The 26829-nt window shown below is 37.8% G+C and overlaps 2 protein-coding genes and 1 long non-coding RNA gene across 3 annotated transcripts; 1 reads left to right on the forward strand and 2 right to left on the reverse strand.

Moving 5' to 3' along the window:
- Nucleotides 1-9493: 9493 nt before the first annotated feature.
- Nucleotides 9494-19626, reverse strand: LOC100893072. The gene is made up of 3 exons (XR_004061730.1): nucleotides 19018-19626; nucleotides 18098-18184; nucleotides 9494-13110 (listed from the first exon to the last, which is right to left on the reverse strand). It is a non-coding gene; the product is annotated as an uncharacterized LOC100893072 (long non-coding RNA).
- Nucleotides 13921-14520, forward strand: LOC115929847. Its single transcript, XM_030999914.1, has one exon. It carries the CDS (start codon nucleotides 13921-13923, stop codon nucleotides 14518-14520), a length of 600 nt encoding a protein of 199 aa, XP_030855774.1.
- A 1417-nt stretch (nucleotides 19627-21043) lies between the features above and the next one.
- On the reverse strand, nucleotides 21044-24756 carry LOC105439548. The gene is made up of 2 exons (XM_030972908.1): nucleotides 24557-24756; nucleotides 21044-23385 (listed from the first exon to the last, which is right to left on the reverse strand). The coding sequence occupies exon 2, from the start codon at nucleotides 23292-23294 to the stop codon at nucleotides 22041-22043; it is 1254 nt and encodes a 417-aa protein (XP_030828768.1). The 5' UTR covers nucleotides 23295-23385; nucleotides 24557-24756; the 3' UTR covers nucleotides 21044-22040.
- Nucleotides 24757-26829: the final 2073 nt, after the last annotated feature.

The following is a 26829-nucleotide window of genomic DNA, read 5'->3' on the forward strand; positions in this document are numbered from 1 at the left end:
ACGTAATAAAGGGGGTTAAAATATATCACAAAAATGTCCTTAAAATTGACTACAATAGGGGGTATTTGAATTTGTTGTAACGGTCATATGCGTCACCCTCTGCGGGGGAGTGACCCCACCGGGGATTTCGTTAGCATATAATTATGATTAGGCCTATGTAATGTCAGCCCTTCATAAAGTACAGGTTACCTCAATACAAAATAACCAAAGGAGCATTCAGCGATCTCTGTCTTAATTTTTTTTAAACATCTGCGCTCTTCATTTCGTTTTCAGAAAACCGAGTTAAATGACATGTCAAGATCGGATAAGAAAGAGTTACAATAAGAAAGAAGCCGGTGAACTGTTTCACAAAGACTAAGATCGACTTTAAGTTGGACTTAAATATGGCAGGCCGTTCATGCCACGGTTTGCTCTCACTATTATGATCTTTGAATAATATTTTTCCTTCAATATTGCATTATGTGACCATGGTCTAACTGTTATTAGGACGCATATCATTCGAGCAAAATTATAAAATCAATGAAGTTTCGTTTTTTTTTAAATTCGAAGGCAAAATATTTTTACAATCGAAATAAAGATTTCGAAACCCTTAATAAATTGTTGGAAAGTTTTTTTTTCTTCTTCTCAAAACGGACACAAAACACTTTAAAAACTCCCGATATTTTGGTAATATTTTCTTAATTTCTTACCCATGCAATTTCAAAGAAGATTTCGTCTATGGGTAACTTTAGGTTTCTCTTTCCAATGATGGTATCAGATTTGAGAAATCTGGTCACACGACCCGGTCATACCACTTCACAGTTAATCACATTGACATTGCTTTAATAGGCCTATGCTGATGTTCGCGGATTAGTACTAAAAGAGTGTGTTATGTTGTGGTTGTTTTTTTGGAAAGAACAAGAAATGTCACGAAAAAGGATAAAAACATCATTATGTGGACAAAAATGCAAATGCAAATGTAGCATACCCTTTTTTTAAATTTCAATTTATTTTTTAGTTGGGTACTTATTGAGGATATTGTGGTCCGTATATATAAGCCAAAAAAGGTTTACATTTAGAACCCATTTTGTACCTGTGAATAAGTTAAAGGGGTCACATTTTGTGAAAACTTTTCTTAAAAGAATGGTGGAAAAGATTGGGTCATTTTTCTTAATTCAGCAGCGGTCATGCGTTACCCCTTACTAAGTGACGTAATCAGGATACATCATCATAAGCTCCGTTGTGTACCCTCCCCCTCAGGACTCTTTAGAATAGATAGAATTGATAATTCTTCGATAAGTTTGGGGAAAGTACGCCAAAGAATGAATTAACAGAGTCAAATATGAGATAACGGCAGTGTGTCTGATATAGACGGAGGTTTAAATCTTCCACGACGGATTTTGTTATTTTGTTTTCAAAGAGAGGGAGGAATCATTTTTTCCCTTTCATGTTATAAAGGTATAGCTCCATTCAGGCGCGTACGCAGGGGGGTGTTTGGGGGGTTAAACCCCCCCCCTTTGGTATTTTTACGTGTGTAAACCCCCCCCCAAAAAAAAAAAACCTGAGTCGTTGCGAAATTTTGGACCCGATTTTAAACCCCCCCCCCCCCTTGAAAAAATCCTGCGTACGCCACTGGCTCCATTGGTTTTAAAAGGCGCAACGTATATGGTTGTTCCTTTGTCCCAGCGAAAGTAGGAAAATAAAAATAAAAAGACGGTCAATAGATTCCATGGGTCGAAGAGGAGAGAGTTTGATGAAATTCTTTAGTTTTTGTTGGTTGGTGACCCATGGTTTCCTGGCCGCCGTGGTGATAATATGATTACTGTGCATTTATAGAAGTGAAATACATAATTTAGTATTTCACAGTTAATGATTTAAAGATCGATATTTTTTCTCCGTTGACATATCAAAATGAGAAAGTTACGAACTTTATCCAAAACAAGTCGCAATTTGCACCAATATTATCAATACTAAGTCAGTTAAAATATTTCAAATAAATTTTAACAAAGGAAAATAAATAAAATACAGACGAACTTGAACGACAACGATATTTTGTGTTTACAGGTTCAAGAGCATCGAGTGTATTGAATGTTTCGTCATCATGAATATTCATAACGCGTTGTCACTGGGATTCCCCGGTATTCTCAGGCAGAGAGAGAATGAAAGAGAGAGGATTAGAGAGAAAGAGAGAGAGAGAGAGAGAGAGAGAGAGAGAGAGAAAGAGAGAGAGAGAGAGAGAGGGGGAGAAAGAGAGAGAGGGGAGGGGGGGGGGGGGAGAAAAAAAAGGGGGGAGGGCAGTGAAAACGAAAAGAGAAAATGAGATTGCAGACACTCCAGACATGCTACGCAAATACAAGACATAATCAGCTACTAGATCAACAGGTACAGCTATGTATATTTTTGGGATCATGTTGTACATGACTGTATTGTATTTCAACCACGTGTGGAAAGATGACTTAGTAACTCATCTTATTTGGTTGCAAGTTGCTCAAGACTCTCAACTAAAAACAAAACGAAAAAATATTTCCAATTCATACCCTTGTCATGACTTTAAAAACCCAAACTATATTTTAGGACAAGTTATAGGACCGCAATCTTAACTGAATTAGACCGTTGATGGCTCACTTTTTAAAGGGTTTAAGTGAACGATAAGTAGGTCTACAGTACGTGGTTCACCTGAAAATGTACCTTTTTGTTTCCTCCATCTCTGCTGAGAAGTGTTTACATATGTTGCTATGTGAGACATGTCAGACTAAACTAATATTCTAGAATAGACAATGGTATGTAATTTCCCCCAGCTTAGCACACGTTCATAATAGAATTGCAAGCTTCCATACACAATACATCATACAGCATGTCTGACATAGCAACTGGTATGTTGATATTGTATTACGTATTGTAACAGGTGGTCGACTTCGGCAATGATACATACCACTTTCTCAAGTTAGCTCATTGATGACTGACAGATGATGTCACAAGGGGAATGAGATCTGGAGGTTTTTAGGGTGGAGCTTAGCAAGTTTGAAGAAGAAAAAAATTCCAAAAAAATGAGAAGGTTAAATTTCAACGGCATTTGAAAGATAATACTTCTTTAAACAAGATGGGACTTGAAAATGTCTTCAAGTGGGAAAATAACGACTATTAGTTGTCAAATCGACTTAGGAGCTATGGAGCCAATAAGTAATAGTCTTGATTTTCAGAAAATTTTACCGAATGGTCATGTGTTAAAACTTTTATGCTGCGCAAAGATTCAATCAGTTTAATTTTGGCCATCACAAGAAATGGGTTATTGATGTAGACAAATGCTCATGTACCCTTTACAGCTCATTTTATGTATGTTATTACAAAAACAGAAAAAATCCAGTCAGTCACTCAATAGTGTCTGACAGTGAAATCTAGCAAGTAAACGGGTTTCCTTGCATAATTTGAATATTAGGACACTGCTAACGTTTACATTTCACAGATAGGACATACATGACATATTCATGATTCCTGCAAAGTTCCACATAATTTGATGTTGGCTGCAAAAGGGACATAGTACCTTTAAGGCACTGGCAGCGCCCGGCAGTGCCTTAAAAGTTAAAAGGACGTCGCATTGCCTTAAAAGGATGTCAAACATTGCAGTCCACGTTCTCGTCGTGCAAATCTAAAAGTCCCTCTTGTTTGGTCGCAAATTGATATTGTTTGTTTTTATAGGCCTATGCTGATATATCATAAGTGTCGCGTTATTTTCTTGAATGTTCTCGGATGAAAACCAAAAAGGTGTGGTTTGTTGTTGTTGTTTGTTTTTTTGAAAGAGAAGTAGTGTCACGAAAAAGGGAAAAAAATATCATGTGGACAAACATGTAGTTATTGAGGATATGAGGTCCGTAAGCCAAAAAAGGATTGACATTTAAAACCCATTTTGTGGTTGTGAATAAGCTCAAAGGGGTCAAATTTTGTGAAAATGTTCTTTAAAAAGTATGTAGGAAAAGAGGGGGTCCTTTTTAAAAAATTTGCAGCGATCATGCGTTAATAATAACAATAATAATACAAATATTTTAAATAGCGCTTGTGACATTAAAGTTTCTAAGCGCTGTACACAAATCAAGATTATTTTAAAAATATAATCAATATTACTAATTAATTAACATTACTTAAATTACCAAGAAAATTAACATTGCTAACATTACTAAAGAAATTAATATAACATGTAAATTCCAGGGAAAGCTAACATAGGCCTAAATTAAAAATAGCAACAATTAACAAAAGACATAGGCATTGTAATACCATGGACCTACTACTTGGGATTATATTTGGAATAGATGAGTTTTTAGATTCTTTTTAAAAATGTCAGTGGTGGGTAAGTCCTGAATATGGGCGGGGAGAGTGTTCCAAAGAATGGGGCACAGACTGAGAAGGCCCTGTCACCATAGCGGTTGTTGGTGTGAGGACCAAGTGTGAGCTGGGGTCTGGTTGATGATCTAATTAGGCTCATGCTTGTAGTCGTTTGGGTGAGATCAGTTCAATCAGTTCAATCAGATATAAGGGTGCGCATTGATGGATGATGTTGTACGTGAGGAGAAGGATCTTGAATTGGATTCGTTGAGGGATTAAGAGCCAATGTAGGGTGCGAGTGATGTGATCTCGCTTTCTAATGCATGCGATGAGATGTGCAGCCGTGTTCTGTATGTGGAAGTGGGGCTAGAAGACAAGCAGGTTAGTTGATCAATAACTTTTACAATATTCCAAATGGGAAGTTACCAGAGCATTTACGAGTCGTTCAGTAGAGCTGCGATCAAGGTATTTCCGAATTTTCGCAATCCTATAAACACCGAAGCTAGCTGCCCGATTGCCCGACACACCTTACGAATGTGCTCCCTCAAGTCTAATGAGTAATCAACGTACCAAGATCCCTTATAAGTGACGTAATTGGGATGCATCATCATAAGCTCCGTTGTGTACCCCCCCCCCCCCTCTTGAATAAGTTACCTCTTTGGAATAGATAGAATTGATAATTCTTCGATAAGTTTGGGGAAAGTACGCCAAAGGATGAGTCAACAGAGTCAAACATGAGATAGCGGCAGTGTGTCTGATAGACGGAGCCGGGGTTGGAATCTTCTTTTAAAGAAAGTGAACTACAATTCTCTTTCTTTAATAAAATAGAGTTAGCTCCATTGGTTTTAAATGACGCATGGTTTGGTTGTGTCCCTTTATCCCAACTTGCAAGTAGGAAAGTAAAATAAAAAGACGGTCAATAGATTCCATGGATCGAAAAGCGAGGATTCAAGTTTGTGAATGTTTGGTAATAGTAGAGTCCCGTTAGGGAGGTGACCCATGGATTCCTGACCGCCATAATGTCATTGCAATTATTGTGCATTTATAGACGTGAAATACATAATAAAGTATTTCACAGTTAATGATTTAAAGATCGATATATTTTCTCCGTTGACATATCAAAATGAGAAAGTTACGAACTTTATCCAAAATAGTCGTAATTTGCACTAATATTATCAATTCTAAGTCAGTTAGAATATTTTCAACTCAATTTTAAAGAGGAAAATATGTAAAATCCAGACGAATTTGAACGACAACGTTGTTTTGTGTGTACAGGTTCAAGTGCATCGAGTGTGTCGGATGTTTTGTCATCATGAATATTCATATAGACTCTCCGGGATTCTCAGGCAGAGAGAGAACAAAGGAGAGAGAGAGAGAGAGAGAAAGGGGCGGGGGCGGGGAGTAAAAACAACGAAAAAGAGAAAACGAGATTGCAGATATGCTACGTAAATACAAGACATAATGCTCTAACCATGTAACAATTACTTACCTGCACCCGGAGTTACAGGTAGGCCTATAATATGTATAATATTTAGAACATGATTGTGTGGAAATATGACTTAGTCGCTCATGTTATTTGGTTGCAAATTGCTCAAGACTTTCAACTAAAAAACAAAAAGAGATAATATTTCCAGTGAACACCATTGTCATGACTTTAAAATACCCAAACTATATTTAGGAAAAGTTATGGGATCACAATCTTACCAAAATTTGATCGTAAACGATGAGTAAATTTTAGTCAATTTAGCAATAGTTCGCCTGAATTTTTACCTATTTGTTTTCTCCATCTCTGCTGAGAAGTGCCTAAGTAACCATATGCAATTGAGGGAGAGTGGGGTGTCCCACTATGCAATTTCTGTATTTAATCGTTGCTACACGTGTACTTTCAACAAAGTATTTTAAAAGCCTGTTCATTATCACCCATCAGTCTGTTTGATTTGAAAGTACTGTTCATCGTCTGGAAGTATCATACATGCAAATACTTCATCATATTCCACCTTCAGACGAGTAAGGGTGCCCTTTTATTTTTGTTTACAAAGCCTCTGAATATGACTTTCGTCCAGTACTGACACTAGTCTTGCAAGGTATACTATCCTACTGCTATTGTACTCTGAATCTGTTAAAGATAAAGACCAGTTATGGTCATGCGATTGCGCATAGCCAGGATTTTATTTTAGGGGGGGGGGGGTGGTGAGCACGCGAATCGTGCGAATCACTTACAGAGCGCGCATAGCGCGCTCCCTAGGGGGTGGGTGCAGCGCGAAGCGCGAAAGCTTTGACGTTTCATTAGATTATTAGAGAAAGAAGGCGATTCGTTGTACCGTTCTCGACTCTTAATCCTTGTCTAAATTCAGTTTCTATTGACGTTTCATTAAATTATAAGAAGACGATTAGTTGTACCGTTCTCGACTCTTAATCCTTGTTTTAATCAAGTTCCCCTTCCCACGCGCGTAGCGCAGAAGCTTTGACGTTTTATTAAATTATCAAAGAAAGAAGAAGATTTGTTGTACCATTCTCGACTCTTAATCATTGTTGAATTCAGTTTGCCCCCTCCCGCGCGAAGCGCGGAAGCAATGGCGTTTCATTAAATTATTCGAGAAAGAAGACGTTTCGTTGTACCGTTCTCGACTATTAATCCTTATCTGAATTCAGGCTCCCTCAACCCTCCCGCGCAAAGCGCGGAAGCCTTGACGTTTCATCAAATTATTAGAGAAAGAAGACGTTTCGTTGTACCGTTCTCGACTCTTAATCCCTTTTCTTCCTACGTCCTCTTCTTTTCTTCTTTCTCTCTCTCTTTTTTTTTTTGGTCGGCGTTTTTTGTTTTTTTTTTAGGGGGCGACCGCCCCCTGGCTACACACCTGTGCGATTGCATTGTGAAAGAAATGTTCAGAAAAGGTTGATCATCTAGCATATAAGTATTGGTGTGTACTGCAAGGTTCTGGAATCATCAAAATGATAAGAAATTTGGCCCAGTCTTCGTAAAGTTACAAGCACTCTACACAGAAAGATGTATATGGGACTACGCACACGTGTGCGACATCTGCATTTATCTCTCACACACCAATAGATAAACTAGTTTACCAAATATATCAATTAGTAGGCGGTTTCCCGGCAAATTTTGTACCATCATGTATTAGTCAAAACATATTCTTTCACATGATTGGTAATAAGAGCTTCCATTTCATTTTTTGAAATTGGGGCGTTTCCAATACTGGTCTTTACCTTTAAATAATGTTAATTTCATTAGTAATATTGATTTTGCTGAAGTAATCTTGATTTGTGTACAGCGTTTAGAAACTTTTATGTCACAACACGCTATATAATAAAAAGATAAAAAGACGGTCAATAGATTCCATGGATCGAAAAGTGAGGAAGAATTGATTTCTTTGTTTTTCAGTAGTAGATTTGTTGGTGACCCATGGATTCCTGACCGCCAAAATGTCATTTAATTATTGTGAATTTATAGACGTGAAATACATAATAAAGTATTTCACAGTTAATGATTTAAAGATAGATATTTGTCTCCGTTGACGTATTAGAATTAGAAAATTACGAACTTTATCCAAAATAGTCGTAATTTGCACTAATATTATCAATACTAAGTCAGTTAGAATATTTTCAACTCAATTTTAAAGAGGAAAATATGTAAAATCCAGACGAATTTGAACGACAACGTTGTTTTGTGTGTACAGGTTCAAGTGCATCAAGTGTGTCGGATGTTTCGTCATCATGAATATTCATTCTGGGATTCATTTTGGGATTCCCCGGGATTCTCAGGCAGAGAGAGAACAAAGGAGAGAGAGAGAGAGAGAAAGAGAGAGAGAGAGAGAGGGGGAAAGGGGTGGGGGCGGGGAGTAAAAACAACGAAAAAGAGAAAACGAGATTGCAGACATGCTACGTAAATACAAGACATAATGCTTTAACCATGTAACAGATTACCTGCACCCGAGTTACAGCATGGAGTTACTAGCCCATGGTTACAGGTAGGCCTATCATGTATAATATTGGGAACATGTATTGTGTGGAAAGGTGTCTTAGTCGCTCGTGTTATTTGGTTGCAAATTGCTCAAGACTTTCAACTAAAAACAAAAAGAGATAATATTTCCAGTTTACGTCATTGTCATGAGTCATGACTTTAAAATACCCAAACTATATTTAGGAAAAGTTATGGGACCGCAATCTTACCTGAATTTGACCGTAGATGGCTCACTTCTTAGGGTTAAAGTAAACGATATGTACAATGGATCACCTGAAAACGTATCTTATTTGTTTCCTCCATCTCTGCTGAGAAGTGCTTACATAATCATATGCACATGGGGGGGGGGGGTGTCCCACAATGCAATATGTTTAAATAATTGTCGCTACACGTGTACTTTCAACAACGAAAAATTCTTCAAGAAGTATTTTTTGTTAACCTGTTCATTATCACCCATCACTCTGTTTGATTTACTCTTTATCGTCTGCAAATCACAGTTCACATTCAATCGAATATGGGCGCCCAGTAGAAGCCACTGAATGTGACTTTCGTCCAGTATTGCCATTAGTCTTGCAAGGTATACTAACCTACTGCGATTGTACTCTAAATCTGTTGGAAAGTACGATTATTCTCGTTGACATCAAAAGTATTAAAATCAAGAGACGGTGAGACATTTTAATGTTCGAAATCGTGAAACAAAAAGTGCTATGACTAATAATGGAAAATGGAGAAATGGAATAGCAAAATCAAAATGCACGTATTGTGGGCATTCTAGTGAGATCTAATACAAATCGAACCTGAATCCTATCGGACCAGTGACATGAATGTCCCTAATTCCATGAGCAATGTTTTAAAATTAATGAAATAAGGTTATTTTTTTAGAAGGGAGTGTAATTACCGCCTCCTTAAACAAAAACATAAAAAAGAAGACTGTCCCCGATTCAATGCCGATCTTAACTTTTCTCTGACTGGAAGGTGTATAGAGTCACTTAAGTTCCCCAATTTTGATTTGAGCAAAGATATGACTATATAATAGAATTTCAAGTCCGAATATTCAAGATGTTTAAATGTTCATAATTATCTAGATCCAATTGCAAAGAAATCGGATCACAGTGGGGTCATATACGCGATGGGCTACAATGTATGGACTATAATAGAGCTTTAGAGTGATGAATATGGATGAAGTCAAAGGCGTATAAAGAAATATACAATACTAGATCATATGATTCTACCATGTTAATTTATTCAGTCATTATACTCAATAAAATTAAAAATAATGTTTACGTATGATAAAATAGATATAAACCTTTCAATAACTCTAGGTATTACGTTTCCAGTTTTCCACGAGATACATGTATATATATATTTTTAACTGAAAACATACGGAGATCAAATTGTATAAAGCAGAACCACTTTAGTGCTGCAATCTGCATCCTTTGCCCCAGGAAAAAATTTATGGACACATGGGCCCGAATTTACAGAGGAGGTTTGTCGACAAACCTAGGTTTATGTGCGTCATTACGACGCGTTTCGACGCGTTTTTTTACAAACTTTTGTAAAAACGCGTCGAAACGCGTCACATGACGCACTTAAGCCTACTAGTAGGTTTGTCGACAAACCTCCTTTGTGAATTCGGGCCAGTAAGTCTCTATTGATTTTTTTACGGAAGCTGTAAACGTGCTTACATTTTATTTCATGATTTTAACGAGACATTAAACATAGTTTACTGATCAGCCTCCAGTTAAAGGCTTTTCGCTATTCAGGCTCATAGCTGTTCTCTTAAAGTAGAGTTACATTAATTTCAAATATTGATTTAACGTGGATCATTGGCATTGCATGAGAGAAGGTTAGATCGAACAAGTTTATCAAAATGACCTACATTAATAAGTAATGGTTATTGTCAATTATAAAACGGTAATATACCGTCACACTTTGGCACTTATTAGATCTCTTCGAACACTGCCGATATTCGTGACGTATATGGGACCGAATTAGCATAATCAAACGATGTCCCATAACGATGCAGACATGCCTGTTTCGTTGTCTCTTCTTCTCTTCGTCTGTGATTATAATTATCATCATCAGCATAAAGTGCTATTTAAAATGGTAAGAAATTAGTTCATGTTTAAAATCAATCGAACTCTTATAATTGAGAAGAAATTGCACCAACAAAATATGTGGTCATTAGTAATAGGACATCGTAATTTTGCCATACTACATGGTATAAAAATAGATTAGACCACTCCATTCCCTTAATAAAAGGTGACGGGTATACATATAAGGAGGTATCATTATTATGTTTCCATGAGATCTCACAGTACCCTATCTTGATATCATATCTTGCATTCCACCAACAGCTTGAAAATAAATCAATTCCATTCCTATGCTAGAACACATATATGTAGGATGAATATCATTGCATAATAAACTTTCACACACAATATTCTATACAACCGTACACTATTTTGAGTTGGGCAACCACTAGTTGGTCATAAATTTATAAATTTCTAAGCAATTTTAACAAATTTGATTATTTTTACTTAAAGGACTTGATCAATAATAGGGTTGGGAAAAAGTTGCCCAATGTTCCCCTACTTTTATCAAGTTGGGTTAAGTTTGCTGGGGAGGTAATAGTTGGTCAAATATTTACCAGTGGGTGAAAAGAATTTAGCTAGTCATATCTTTGATGTAAGGTCGGAAAAAGACCAAACATATAATAAAGGATAACGTTTAAGATCAGTCGGTCGGACAAACTGGCTCAGGCGACCGCGGTTCGAAACTGAGTCACGTCTTTCGGATGGTGACGTTTAAGGTCGGTCCCCAGACGTAAATAATCGATACACGTCTGTAAAAACGCAATTTGCCCAATATTTAACTGGTTAATCAAGGTTGAGCTTATCTTGTCCAATAATATTCAAAACCACTTTATCCAATGGAAAAAATTGGACAAATTGACGTTTTATTCTAACAAGCGACCATTTTCTCGGATACTGAGGAATGAAACATATATATCAGATTTACTGAACCTATAGCTGGGTAGAATTTACCGGTGAGTTTGCGAACAAAAACATGAATTTTCATGAATTTTTGTGCCTTATGGTTTGGAATGTGTCGATTACATTTATATTTTACAGGGCACAAAATAGGGTATAGCCGTTTCCTGCAAGCCAGCCACTTCTATGACTTCAATAAAGCTTATCTACATAAGCACCGAGGAAAACTAAAACAAATTATTAAACTCTGACGTGAGTCACACTTATAAAAATAGTACAAATATATTTTGTTCATGTGAAGTGCCACTGACCAATTTATGAAAACGAAAATCTTTGTAGTGGATAAATTATTAATATTATTCTTTTCTAAAACGAAATCCTACATGTATATGGTAATATAATGAAGATGTAATCGAGTGACATGCTACTGTAATCCCGCTATCTGAAAGGGGTGAATATCAAGGGATTTTCTCCAAGGTGTGGAAAATAGGCACCAGATATTCGGTTTTGGACCTTCATTGCAGGTATAAAAAACTGTCGAAAGAGGGCGACGACTTCTTCAGAGATAGAAGGTAGAGGCTCCTGCATTGGAATGGGTTCTACGCAGGATCTAACCGGTGAGTTAAAACAAAACACACCTTGGGGAAGGTCAAAGTTAAAGAAGTCTTTATGGAAGAATTGTCTTAGACCAAGGAACCTTTCCACACTGTCCAAGATGACGGCTGGACTTTTAGCAAACCTCTCAGCGTCTAAAACTAGGATGTTTAATCTCGAAACCTCAACTGCCCAGCGCTTTAATGAGCTGGCATAAATACTTCTTTGAACCAAAAAGTGCACCGCGTCTATCTCAGATGATGATTCCAGCACCGTCTCTTCAAAAGTGTCTTCCAATCTATAATTGATCTCACTTGGTTTTGTTTTGTGCAAAGAGCTTTGTTTATTACTCGCACTCCTCTTTTCCCGATGAGGTTTATCCTTCTCTGTTTCCCTTACTTTCCTTTTGCTTGTTTTAAAATATTTCTCTTTGTGAGATCGTATATTTACATTTCGTTTCATTTTTGCACGGGATTCCTGCTTAGGTGCCCCCATTGGCACATCTGGATATTGTGAAAGACTTCTGCGATAAAACTCTGAACTGCTATTCGACGTCAGCACCAAGTATTCTGACATGGCTCTCGCTACAGGATCTCTAACAAGAATGATAAGTTTAATGTCAGGAGAAAAGGCTGCCAACGATTGATTGGATAGATTACGCATATACAGGTACTCCTGGCATTCACCTACAGTTATTTGGTGAGGGAGGGAATACGGCATCTTATCCAGGTATTGGTCATTGTCCTCGAAGGGAACCCCGAACTCTGGTACAACAACATCAGGATGGAATGAGAGAGCACTCTTGAGGGTCGCAGAGCCACTCAGAGCACCACCTAATATCAGAGCCGTGGGAATCTTCTGCTTACAGTTGCGTTTGGCCAGAATCTCTTCAGAATGTTGGTACTGGCTAAAGTTTGAAGTCTGGAGGTAGCAACCATGGTCGAGCGCACGTACCACTCCCTGTGAATGACCTTTGTAATATGGGTTGGACTCGGGTACAAAGGTTATGGCGGAAGGGACACAAACATGTTCGTACCTAGCAAGGTAATACCCAATATAGAGAGAAGTCAACAATATTACAGCAAGAGCTAAAATGTTGCGTTTCTTTCGTAGAATCAAATTGCAGAAGTCCATCTTTGCTTATCTCCTCACATTGATAAATCCATTCCTCACCACTATTCCTTTCTTGTGTCTAAATGTAGGGCTATGGATAGATGACCGGTGATGGCATTCCACACGATTTCCTTGTCCCTAAAGAGAAACGATAAAGCATATATGAATGTTGATATTGCCATCAATTTGTTCCAACAAGGTTAATAGTAGTTTCCTCATTTATATTGGTTTGCTGCAACTCATTTCCTCAATAAATTACTTTAATCTTTATGCTATACAGTGCTGGTCAGATTTATCAAAAATTGTGCTTTACAATGATGTAAAGTCATCAAAATCCACTTCTCCATTGCCACATCTTGTGGTTGTTGAAATAGGTTTTTTGGTCGGTGTTGCCAAAGTGATAATTAAAATCCCTGAATCATTATGGTGTCCAGTATAGGCAAGATTTCATTAATTTTGTGTTCACTACCCCTCCCTCAAGCTGATAGAGAGTCACAGACATTCATCGCATTTCTTGAGCATTCTGTTAACCTGCTCCAATTTGTTATTAATAAAAAAAACGAAAAATTTGTTACCGCTCTTCCAGCATTTCTGAAGCACGTTATTAAATGATTTCATGTGAGTTGTTCATAAATCAACTTGATGATCGATTTATAAAAAAGAAATAAGGTACAGGTTTAAGTTCTTTCCTTGGCGCTTAGACTAGTTCAGATATATCAGTCTAGATTATAATTCATACGGTTCCTTTCAAGAGTAGCCTATGAGGGGTGTCTTTGGAGAGTCGGTCTTTTCTACCACTTTTCACTTCTCAGTATAATAAAACCCATTTACTTGCGCTTCTCTTTCAAACGACTGTATAGATATTTCCATATCAAGAAGGTGAAGAAGGTGAAGAAACTATCTGGTGAGAGAGACAAAATACAACCTGCCATAAAGAACAAGGATGGCATGTTAAAAACTGCTCCCGCAGATGTGTTGAAATGCTGGGAAGTACATTTTAGCGTTCACCTTAACACGCAATTTCCAAGGGACGAAAATGCTCTTCTGACCATACCTGAACCACAACCTACAGATAACCCAAGTGAACCTTTCACAATTGAAGAAGTAGAGACGACAATCAAACTATTGAAGAATAACAAGGCCTGCGGGTGGGACAAAATAGCTGCCGAAACTCTAAAGGCTGGTGGACAATCAATGAGACAACTCCTACTCAAAATAATAAATGCAGCATGGTCGGAAGGTGAAACCCCGGAAGACGGGAGCAAGGGTCTTATCACTCCAGTGTTTAAGAAAGGAGACAAGCTGGATCCATCTAACTACAGAGCTATAACTCTACTCTCCATACCCGGGAAAGTTTTCTGTAGAATGCTCCTCATGAGAATAGAAGGAACCATCGAGAATCATCTGACAGAGGAACAATGTGGATTCAGAAGTCTTAGGGGCACCACAGATGCTGTGTTTGTCGTCAGACAGATCATCGAAAAGACCAGAGAAAGAAGGATACCAATTCACCTGAACTTTGTAGACTTTAAAGCTTATCTGCCGTAGTGTACAGGAGGGATTAGACCGCTCTGCAAGGTCACTGGACAGGTGGTTATCTCATCAACTCAGCTCTCAGTTAACATAAGAAAAAGAGGATCATGGGGGACCAATGGTCACCGATTAGGCATTGTTTGTTATATAGAGGGCGCAAGTAGCTACCAGTAGTGCAGTGGGCCTTTAAAGCAGCATTTGATACCATATAGCGAGAAGCTCTCTGGAAATGTCTGCGTTCCATTGGAGTGGACAAGTCCTTAGTTGACCTCATAGAGAGCATGTACAAACAAACCAAATGCTCTGTTATGGTGAATGGAAAGATAACTGAATGGTTTTATGTCATAACTGGGGTAAGACAAGGCTGCCTCCTCTCTCCAAGTCTCTTCAACCTGTTCCTGGAATATGTGATGAAGGACATCCAACAACTAGAAAGTGGAATACAGATGGGTGACATGCGTATCAACAACATCAGATATGCAGATGACACCACCCTGATGGAACTCGTATTTGAAAACCTCCAAATCTCAACAAATGAACTGGAGAAGGCTTGTAGAAGATGGGGTATGACAATCAATGCAACAAAATGCAAAGTCATGAAAGAGGATCAACAAGATATTTCACTTATTAATAACAACTCCAACATTAAGAAAGTGGAAAAATTTGTCTTTCTCGGCAGCACAGTTCCATCCATAGAAGAGGACGTGAAGAGACGTACAAGACTGGCTGCTTGGGCATTCGGAAGACTGAAAAGTGCCATCTGGTCCAACCAAGATATTTCTAGGAGACTCAAAGTCAGGATCTACAGAGCACTTATCCTCCCTATTGCTACATATGGAGCAGAATCCTGGACTCTCCGAAAATCTGATAGAAATAACCTTGAAGTATTTGAAATGAGGTGTCTCCGGACCATCCTTGGTGTTCACCTAATGGACAAGATTAGGATCGAAGAGATCAGGCAGAGACTGAACATCCCAAGCACCATATGCCGGGAAATCATCAGACGTCGCTTAAAATGGTTTGGCCATGTTCTATTCATGCCGCATCACCGCCTACCATACCAAGCATTCCAAAATTACTTTAATGGACGCAGACCTCGGGGACGCCCTCCAAAGAGATGGAAGGACCAGGTCCAATACGATGTGGGATTATCCACACAAGAGGCAGAGCAACGAGCCCAGGACAGATCAGACTGGAGCATGATTTCTCGTAGGGGAGCAAGGGGACCAGCGTCCTATGCACCTAAGTCAAGTCAAGTAAGTCATATTGTGTTGATGAACTGGTGAAGTAGAAACAGTCCTACTGCATACACAATATAAACTTAACGGCTCGATGCCCAGAACTTGAACCCGATCTATCAAGTATTTGACCTACTCATGGAAGAAAACCTCAAGAAATTGGTTCATAATGAACTTTAGAAATACTGGAAAAGGCCAATAATTGCTAGAAATCAGTTTATTGATATTATACAAGTAGGATATTAAATTTAAATTTCTGCTGTGGAAACTGGTGATAGAAAATATTGACCGGAATAGGCCATTTTCGTAATGTAACCAAATTTAATGCATAAGTCTTTGTGAAGTGCCTCAATACAGATTATTTCATTCACCTGATAAGAATAATAGTATTTCAATAGACAGAATCCGAACTGCATACATTAATTGTTGCCAGGTTGGACAACATGATGGCTTGACCTACCTAGCAACACTTAATATATGCAGTTGCATTCTGACTATTGAAATACTATTATTCCTATCAGGTGAATGAAATAATTTGTATTGAGGCACTTCACAAAGACTTATGCATTAAATTTGGTTACATTACGAAAATGGCCTATTAACACTAATTATTGGCTTGAAAAAGACACAGGTTTGCACGTGTTTTGGGCTTTAGGCTATAAACTTTAACATGATTCAAGACACAAATTGTGAATATCTCGAGACAAATCTTTATTAACAAATCAAATTACAAAAAAATTATAATCAGGTTTTCTAATAATTTTGACCAGCACTTTTATTTCATTATAGCACAGCGAAGGGGGGGGGGGCATATTTACTTAGTAGTTGCGCTTTGTAAAATGATCTAATGTTTATTATTATTATTGCTATCATTATTACGCATAATAGTTGAAACTCTTAATTGAAATTTAAATAAAATTGCTAGAGCCGTGTTTTTATTTCAAATGTATTCGTGTATTGTTCTCTAGTTATAAACTGAGGCAGACCTGCATTAAACACGATCGGATTTTTTTTTTTTAGATCAACATACTGTAGCTCTGCGCGTCAAACTATGAAATATGCAAATTTGACTATAACATAGGCTACCAACTAAGTAATTTATCTACAATCCAATTCTATACACAGAACAATAGGTATTAAATTGCACTTCAGTTGGAGTCCTTGCGATCAAGTTATGTTACCAGCACAAAAAATAATTCCACGTGGCAAATTTCGTGGCATTTCAACAATGATTTTTGTATTTCGATAAGAGTGATCTGAAATCTAAATGAGTCATTCCAAACTGAATTTAGTTAGCCAAACAGCAAGGTTTGTTGGCAAACTTGTTGCTTTATCACGAAAGCACGGTGTACTCATAGCAATCAATGTCAAACCACATAAATCGCAATACGCTTTGCAAGGTAGGGCACGGAAAGAGATTGACAGCGGGGCTAACGCTTCCGGGGATATTATGCTCATCTCAATCTAATCTCGTTGATTTTTCTCTCTCTTATTCTGTTTTTTATTGATTTAGCTCAACTTAAATGAAACCTCACACCAAGAAATAACTTTAGTTATTTTGAGAGATTTATTATATTCTTGCCCATTATAATCTCCGAGATTCCCTACCAAAGTGTATGAGAGGGGAAAAAGCAAGAATAATGTAAAGGTTCTCAGCAAGACATGAGCATGGCAATTTTCTTCATAAAGCGACGTAAATGCGAAGTCGTTTATCGACTAAATGTATTCAAATTTATGGATGCCTCCTTCACAGCAGGACAGGTGTGTGTGGTGATGAAGCATATTTTAATTCAACTGATATTATCCTTTGTACTATAGTACAATTTGTCAGAACGAAAATTGCACACAAAAGTTGGTGCTCCTCAGGGCTGAAGGTTTCGCATAAATTAAATAGATAAATCAAGTGCTATATTTTAGTATTTTTTAATAAATGACTCACAATTGTTACCCTGTTATATAATTATTGTCAAATACTTCTCAGCTATCATTATCCCTCATTAAAAACTAAATGCTTTGTTATTGAATTAAAAAGTCATTACAACTAAAGCTTGGTGTATGATACATACACAAGTTCACCTGGTACGTCACATGATCATAATTATTTGCAAGAAAATGGCTGCGTCCATGTCATGCTAAGATTCATTACATCATGCCAAGAAAATCATTTTCTTCTATATCTCTGGCGCACTTCCGTAAGGTATATTTTATATCAAAGAGCAGAAATGTATCTCATTTTTCAGAATACCTACACTTATTCTTTGGGGGTGAGGCTTCCTTTAATAATTAATTTATCAAAAATTAAAACTTGTAAAAACTAACATATAGAAATCGTACTCATCATTTTCTTCACATACCTTGTCGGGAGTAATGTGAACTGATTCCAGATGTTGAGTAGCCAAGACGAAGCGTGATAGAGAAACTGCGATCGGCTTTGAAGAACACTGTAATTCAATACAAATATGAAAAAAAGAAAATTATTACCTAGTCCGAAAAGATGAAAACTTGAATAATACAGTGCTTCATTTAGGCCTACTATTTAAAAAATGTCCATTCTTGTGTGTGATTACCAACTGGATAGGCAGAGGGTTCATGCGCGCAAATAAAAAGGCCACAGAGAGAGAGAGAGAGAGAGAAAGAGAGGGGGTGAGATGGGGAGAGGGGGAGAGGGGAGAGAGGGAGAGCGGGAGAGCGGGAGAGGGGGAGAGGGGGAGAGGGGAGACAGACGAGCAGGGGACGAGAGAGAAGAGGAATATGACCCCCCCCCCCCCCCCAAAAAAAAAAAAAAAGAAAAAAAAAAGACCATCTTGTAAATAAACTTCACCGGTAATTTTCACAAATAACTTCCCGGAAGCAATTCACAGACCAATCGGCTCTAATATACCCAGTAATATACTAGTTGTAATGTGATACATGTATTTACGAAGACTACAAGCGGCGCATTCAAGTGGCGTGCAATATATAAATGTAGCCACACAATAAAAAACGATATAGTATACGAATATACATTTACATTATATAGCAATCATAAACAAGTGCAATGCACGCAACTGCACATGTTTATGTTTACGGACACGTCTGAGTGTGGTGCATTGCATTCCAACTGGTGAACAATATAGTCACAATTATTATAGTATACAATATAGCAAGCATATAAAACCAAACATTGAGAAACGCTGTATATTGTGCAAGGACATGCACATGTTTATGTTTTTAGACTTTGAGTACAGTAACAAACTCGCTATATAGTATTTACAAAGACATGACAACTACGAACCTGCTGCTGAGAAACTTTGCATTGGATGGACGATGTTAATTGCTGACCATACCGTTGTAGTTTTTGTTGTAATAATTTCGCCGACCACAGCCCTGCGTTGTAAGTACCATCATGCGGTATTCTGCGTTGTATACTATCAATGTATTCTTACTAACTGGACCATGCTGGAAGGACTTTTGTCATGAATTGGAAACTAAATGAGAATTGTGCCTATTATGAAAGCTCACTCAACCATTGTTATCCTTGTTCAGCTCGGCGTTGATTTTATCCAGATCCAGACCAGTACCTCGCATACAGTAGTTAGCTAGTGGACGTCAGTCGTGCATTAGGCAAATCGAGTACCCCTCATGGCTGTACTCACCCGGAGCTGAGCTCGCCTGGAATGTATACCTCTCAGCTAGCTAGCTCCGACGAAGAGCTCACGGTTTATGAATTAAATCTGTCCACAAAGCCGCCGCTAGCTTTATGACATCACCAGATATTACATGGTCACGCTGCACTGCTACAAATGCGAGCAAATGCTTCAAACGTAATCCATGCACGATAATGTGGAACATCAAACCCGCACAGTCTCTTCTATATTACAACAGCGCACGATAAATCGAGTTAAAATAAGTACACGCAACATAAAATCATCTACATGCAGGGCATACAAGTAATTCAACAATGGACCTAACTCATTAGGCCTCTAGTACATTTCATCTCATTTGCAAACATCGATTTATAATTAAGTCGTAAAAAGTACTCTAATATCATATAAACATGACTACAGTACAACACGAAGTTGAAGGCTATTCAATTTAATGCTGAATACAAAAACGAGATTCATTTTCCGGTTGAAATGCAATTTTCTAAGCGAGCAATCACGCTCTGAACAAATTTAATTTCAATTAAACTCTGTGACCTTGATTTCTGTGAATTGAGGAGCCTATTACACCCACATTTCGAAGTACAGCACTGTGTCTGGCGCCAAGCGTATTATGTCGATTCGATTGTTTTTCGACTATACCAAAACAAAATTATGGAGGCTTTCATGAATGATTTCTGTAAAGTGGAATTGGGAAACAATCACGATGAACACTGAGCTTTTGTGTTATGTAAACCTGCAACAACAATACCTGGCGAGACTCGATACAGTCGAGTTGATAATTAAACAAACACCTACGCAATTACTGAGTGTGCGTGAGGAGGTAGGATTACCGAGAGTCCGAGATCATGTCGACTCCTTAAGTCCGTTTATACGTGTGACAGAAAATTAATAAACAGTGGGCCAATTTACATGATTTGATCTGTTCCATGTTTTTGCCCCAGAACTATAAATATTTCAGTGGTTCTTGCGTAGACACGTGAGGGTTCATTAACAAGGGGGGGGGGGCGTCTGTTTATTAAATGATTCTACTCCAGAGTATCTATCGCATATTAAAGCAAACATTTAGCTTGCGTCATTTTTGATTCATTTTGTGTAGCAAACGTGACTTTCATGGTGACAAGCCGTTCCTTTACTCTGTGCATTATATCTCCTATATACCCTCTCCAAATTAATACCCCCGTGGACAATCACCCCCCCCCCCTCAGGACAATTACCCCCTCCCAAATTACTCCCTTGGACAATCACACCCCTCCCCTTGGACAATTACCCCCCCCCCCCCGAAACAAAATTACCCCCCTAAAAAAAAAAAAAAAAATTATTATCAGGGTGGACTTCCCCTTTCATAAACAGGGGGGTGGGGGTGGTGCGGGTAATTGTCCTCGGGCATGGTTGTCCTTTGTTTTCATTGGGGTGTAAATGTCCTTGGGGGTAAATTTCAGGGGTGGGGGTAATATTGTCCTAGGGGGGGGGGATTTCCGGGTGGGTAATTGTTCTCGGGGTTGTTTTCCGGGGGTAATTTTCCGGGGGTGATTGTCCACGGGGTAAGTGTTCTGATACGAAAAAACTCTGATCGAAGTAATGTGTGGGCTTTTCAATATCTACTTTAGGTTACGGTAAATATTTAAAAAATGAGGAATATGGACAAATTTAGAGTCGTATCATTGGTTCAATCATCACTGATCATATCTTTTTATTCAAGTGTCGATCATACAATCACCAATATAATGTTAATACGAAAATGATATACACCCACCTTAGAAACCTAGAAATTTTGTTTTAGGTGATTTACATTACATTCTGAATCAAAATGTGTATGAAGCAGAATGTACTTCAGTGATGCAGTGTGCATTCTTTAATCACTCCGTGTAGAAATGTTATGGCAAAGAGTCAGTTCTACATTATATTTAAATTAAATGAGAATATGACAATTTTTGTGAGACTGCTTCAAATGGAACATTGAAAAAGTTCAAAATCATTAATAATGTAATACATACGCCATGCAACATGTCGGAGTACAAATTTTGATTTCAGATAGGACTTTGGCCAAAATATCAACCGCTCTGCCTCTGATTTCATGGATCCTTATATCATTATGTTTGTTTTAAAGAGAGTTAAACGTTGAAAATGACTGCGTTTTGACATGCTTAAAAGTAATTTAATCAATCATATTCCTAGCAATAGATAGACATCAATTGGATATTACAGTACAGAACTATATATCATATGCGATTATTTCTATTACTTCGATGCTTTTTATTAGTGATTAATTAGCAGTGTTTGATCAAATAACCTTTTGATAATTCAATTAAAATAGTGGCTTTGGAGTTCAGACAAACAACGTCATTAGACATGCACACTTGTCAGAAAGAAACAAAATATTGACTCGTAAATATCACTCAGTGGGCTTATTTCCTCCGCTTCTGTTTGAGCCATTTACATGGGATGATATGATATGTCTGTTTAATTATCTTTCTGACCAATGTACGTTACTGCCAATGTAAAAAAAAACTTAATTTATTTATATGCATGAACTCAAGACAGCATTACAAACCAGCTTTCATACACATAATATATTAATATCGGTCATTATCAAAACGATATGTGAAGGGAAATTAATATGTGACCGGTTTATTACAATTTTATTGTATTCTTGCTATCGGAAGGGGGTATATATCAAAGGATTCTCTCCGAGGAATGGAAAATAAGCATTAGCATATAGGTTTTGAACCTTCATTGAACGGATTAAGAACTCTCGAAAGAGGGCGACGACTTCTTCAGAGATAGAAGGTAGAGGCTCCTGCATGGGAATGGGTTCTACGCAGGATCGAACCGGTGAGTTAAAACAAAACACACCTTGGGGAAGGTCAAAGTCAAAGAAGTCTTTATGGAAGAATGGCCTTAGTCCAAGGAACCTTTCTACAATTTCCAAACTTTCGACGGGACTCTTGGCAAACCTCTCGGCGTCTAATATTAACATGCTTGGTCTCGGAATTACATGCGCCCATTCCTTTATTCCGCTCCCATAGATACTTCTTTGAACCAAAAAGTGCACCGCGTCTATCTCAGATGATTCCAGCACCGTCTCTTCAAAAGTGTCTTCCAAACTGTAATGCATGTTGTCAGGACTTGTTTTATGTAAAAGACTATTTTTTCCCTTTCCTTTCCATATTTCACTTGCAGTTGTGGTCCTCTCTTCCCGATGAGGTGTATTGTCTTTGCGAGGCCGTGTATTTACATTTCGTTTTATTCTTCTTGCACGGGACTCCTGCTTAGGTGCCCCAATTGGCACATCTGGATATTGTGAAAGACTTCTGCGATAAAATTCTGAGCTGCTATTCGACGTCAGCACCAGGTATTCCGACATGGCTCTTGCTACAGGATCTCTAACAAGAATGATGACTTTAAGGTCGGGAGAAAAGGTCGTCCACGTTTGTTTGGATAAGTCACTCATATACAAGTACTCCTGGCATTCACCTACAGTCATTTGATGAGGGAGGGAATACGGCATCTTATCCAGGTATTGGTCATTGTCCTTGAAGGGAACCCCGAACTCTGGTACAACAACATCAGGATGGAATGAGAGAGCACTCTTGAGGGTCGCAGAGCCACTCAGAGCACCCCCTAATATCAGAGCCGTGGGAATCTTCTGCTTACAGTTGCGTTTTGCCAGAATCTCTTCAGAATGTTGGTACTGGCTAAAGTTTGAAGTCTGGAGGTAGCAACCATGGTCGAGCGCACGTACCACTCCCTGTAAATAACCTTTGGACTCAAGTACAAAGCTTGAGACGGAAAGGACGCAAACCTTTCCGTACCCAACAATGTAATACCCAAAATAGAGAGAAGCCAATATTACAGCAGCAGCTAAAATGTTACGTTTCTTTCGTAGAACCAAATTGCAGAAATTCATCTTTGCAAAACCTCCACCTTTGACGAGTCCCTTTGTAAATACAATCCTTCTCGTACCTACTTGAATCCACAGATGACCGGTGATGAAGTCCCTAATGAGAAATCGGAAAATGATTATGAAAGATTAATATTGATATTGCTATCACATATCAGTCATGAATAGCATAGCGTTGTTATCCCATTGTACACGAGCCATTATTGTCTAGCGTAAGGCTGCGCCAGCCACTGGTGTGAATGACGTACGCAATTTGACTTGATGACATCTTTACTGATTGCAAAATGAACATTTTGTTGAGTTATTGGACTCGGATGATGAAGGTTTTTTGTCTGTAGTCTCTTCTCTCTATACATATTCATTTAACATCATTTGTTTATTCCCTTACATCATTTGTATTCATTTACTTCAATTATTCTACCGAATCATTTCCTCCTTTAATCTCCTCTACATACCAAGTCAACCATCTCACGTGGTATGTTCCTTTGTTCTCTTCTCATTCTTTATTCATGGTCTTGTGTGAATGCATTTGGCATTTCCACTTCTTACTTATCATTGGTTCTTTTCTCCTTTTTTCTTTTGAATAGTCAGTCTTACCTTTAAATCCTATTTTACTATTGGTGTATATGATGTAATTCATTCGAATATACTTTGCTTAAAAATGTTCCAATGATCAGGAAGCTGTAATATGATGCTGCGTAGCAGCCTACAATAAAAGATAGACATATCTGCACTGGACATCGTCTGAGTCGGTTGTATTGATTTAGGGCTCTTCTACTTTAAATTGCAGATTTAGGAGAGAGGATTTATTTGAGTTTTGTATTGTTTTATTGATGATTGGTGTTTTAAATATATATTGGTGAGAGATTATTTGTATCACTTTACGATAGGTTTAATTAGCACACGTAATGACACGATCAAAATGACGCTTACTGTGCAGGTGGTAATAAATTCATGGAGCTGCAGGAATATATTGTTTATGCATGCCACGTTCCTCTTTTTTGTAGAAAACAAAGCAAGAAGTTTTAGATATACATTATGTAAATACATTTTCCATAATACCATTGGCTTAGTTTAGTAACGGTTGCATTAAGTTATCGTGAGGTTTTTTGAGAAAGAAGAAAATGGCTGTTTTTATTAAGGTTATGATTATAGAGTATGATTAAGATTTAACAGTAAAAGTAAATTCTAAGGATAGTTAGAGAAACAAAAGAAGTCTTTCCACTAAAAGATTACTATGGCGTTTACAAAGAAATAACAATACGAACCTGAAGCTGGATGACGAATGTAGGCAGTCATCATAAAATGGCAGGACGATGAAGAAGATCTTGTACAGGTATACTGATCACCATACGTGTAATACTTTTCTCATGCAATATTCGGAGCAGCAACGATTACTACCAACGTCTTAAAGCTAACTGGACACACGTCCTAGCTGAAAGAGAGGGTGTGTCGAGATTAGAAACTGAATAAAATGGGAATAATGACGTACCTGAGACTATCTTAACCAATGCTTTCTTAATCAGTCAGGCGTTAATTGCTCTTCAGCAACTCCTTGGTACGGTCTCTCAATGCAATACATGATGGTTTTCGATTGTGTCGACGAGAACGCCGTTCTAGTCTAGAGCACATGTTCACTCAGGTAGTCAACATCCCTTGTTCACTTCCCTATACCAGGGATTTTAGATTTGCACGTCGACATAGTAGACTGCTACGTGTCAAGTCCTTTTAAGGCACTAATGATGATTTCAGGCACCGAAGTGCCTGAATACCTGAACATTTTGGAGATGACGTATCAGAATATAATTCTATTTGATAGCAGGTGCCCGAATATATTTCATATTATTTATACCAAAATTATTTTTTTGCACGTTCGTTCGCTTTACTCGCTCGCAACACTTAGAAACAGGACAATTTCGGGCAACAATATGCCCCCAAACCCTCATAATCATAAATATCTGTTCGTTGGCGGGTGCCTGCATACATCATATCTTATCTAGTGTCGTGATTACACTTTTTTGGTTAAATATTCAAGATGTCACTTTTGTCATGCTCTCTAGTTGTAAAGAGAAACTTACAAAATAATAAAACATTAGGAAAAAGGTCAATTGATTCCTTTCACAATGCATTCTGTAGCCGAGGGGCAAGAGTGGTATAGGCATGCACATCCTAGATGTTTTACAAATCCAATCCAATAATGGATCTAATTGATTATGACTCTCTCATTTGCAAACATTAGCCGTGTTCACACGATGGCAATTTTGGTCGGCGTGAGCCGTCAGGGTCAGCATAGTCACCGTCTGAACGATAGTCGTGTCAACTACACAGACCTTTACCCCGACTGATTTACTCCCGGATTTTCCAGGAGTAACACGCTAACACGACTAGAGGGTTGCGTAAGTTGACCGTATGGATGCTCTCACTCAGCACTCGGAATACATGTGACCTTTTTACAATGATTGTATGACCTAACCTTTACAACTTCCGGGGTCAAACCTACTCTCTTTTTTTTACCACATGCGAGTTATTTGATGCCTCAAGATTAATTTTCAGTTTTGCAGAATTATGTTTGTTTTACAATCGAAAATGAAAATTAGATTTCGCTTGGTTTAAATGCGGAAGCTGGGTTGATAGGAGGTCGACTAGTGCCGGCGCCACCATCTCCTGGTTAAGTTACGCTGAGTAAGACTGGGTCAGTGGAAGATCGTGGCAAGCTGGTCAAAGTAAGAGCACTTCAGTTTAGCTCAGTTTATAAAAAAAACACCAGACATAGCAATCATGAAACAAACAAACAAAATCCAAATTAGGACCCCAAAAAGCTATATTGCTCGAGCTATGACAATGTTGAACGAGTTGGAGACGATTCCAATATTGTCATAGCAAGAGCAATATATTCTTGGAGAACACGAAAACAAAGCCACATAATATTATTATTTTTATCTATATCAGGCTGACTAGCGAAATAACAAATTTGACTTACGTCGGTAAATATGACTTTTTGTGTGTTTTTTTGTTTTCATAGGTTTTTATTCATTTCTCTCAAAGAAAAATTGTACATTTATAACATTGGATACAAAATAACAAAATAATTTAACATAGGTCTTTATAAATTTACCAATGATCTTTTACATTTACATACAAAAGTTACACCTCTTCATTTTCCTTTGGAGACATCAACATCAACATTGCGTGATATCAACATCGATATCGATAGTTCAAGTTCCCGGATGACTGAGTAATACGGAAACAATATTGGTCAGTTATCCGGGTACTGCGCTAAATATATTGAATACACTGATTTATTATAACCAATTGGAAGCCTTATATAGATAATAAATAAAAAAAAAATATAAAAAAATATAAAAATAAAACAACAAGAGACCTACATTTCCTACAAGATTACAGGATTACAGTTTCTGTTTTTTTCTATATAATTATCACATTGATACTGTCAACTCCTGAGTTTAAGAAATGTAACATACACGAGTGTTCTTTAATAAAACATGTTGATTTCTTGTTTTATTGTTCAAGATTTTTGTTT

This window comes from Strongylocentrotus purpuratus, unplaced genomic scaffold (genome assembly GCF_000002235.5).
Source record: "Strongylocentrotus purpuratus isolate Spur 01 unplaced genomic scaffold, Spur_5.0 spur5_scaffold_6, whole genome shotgun sequence".
NCBI lineage: Eukaryota > Metazoa > Echinodermata > Echinoidea > Camarodonta > Strongylocentrotidae > Strongylocentrotus > Strongylocentrotus purpuratus.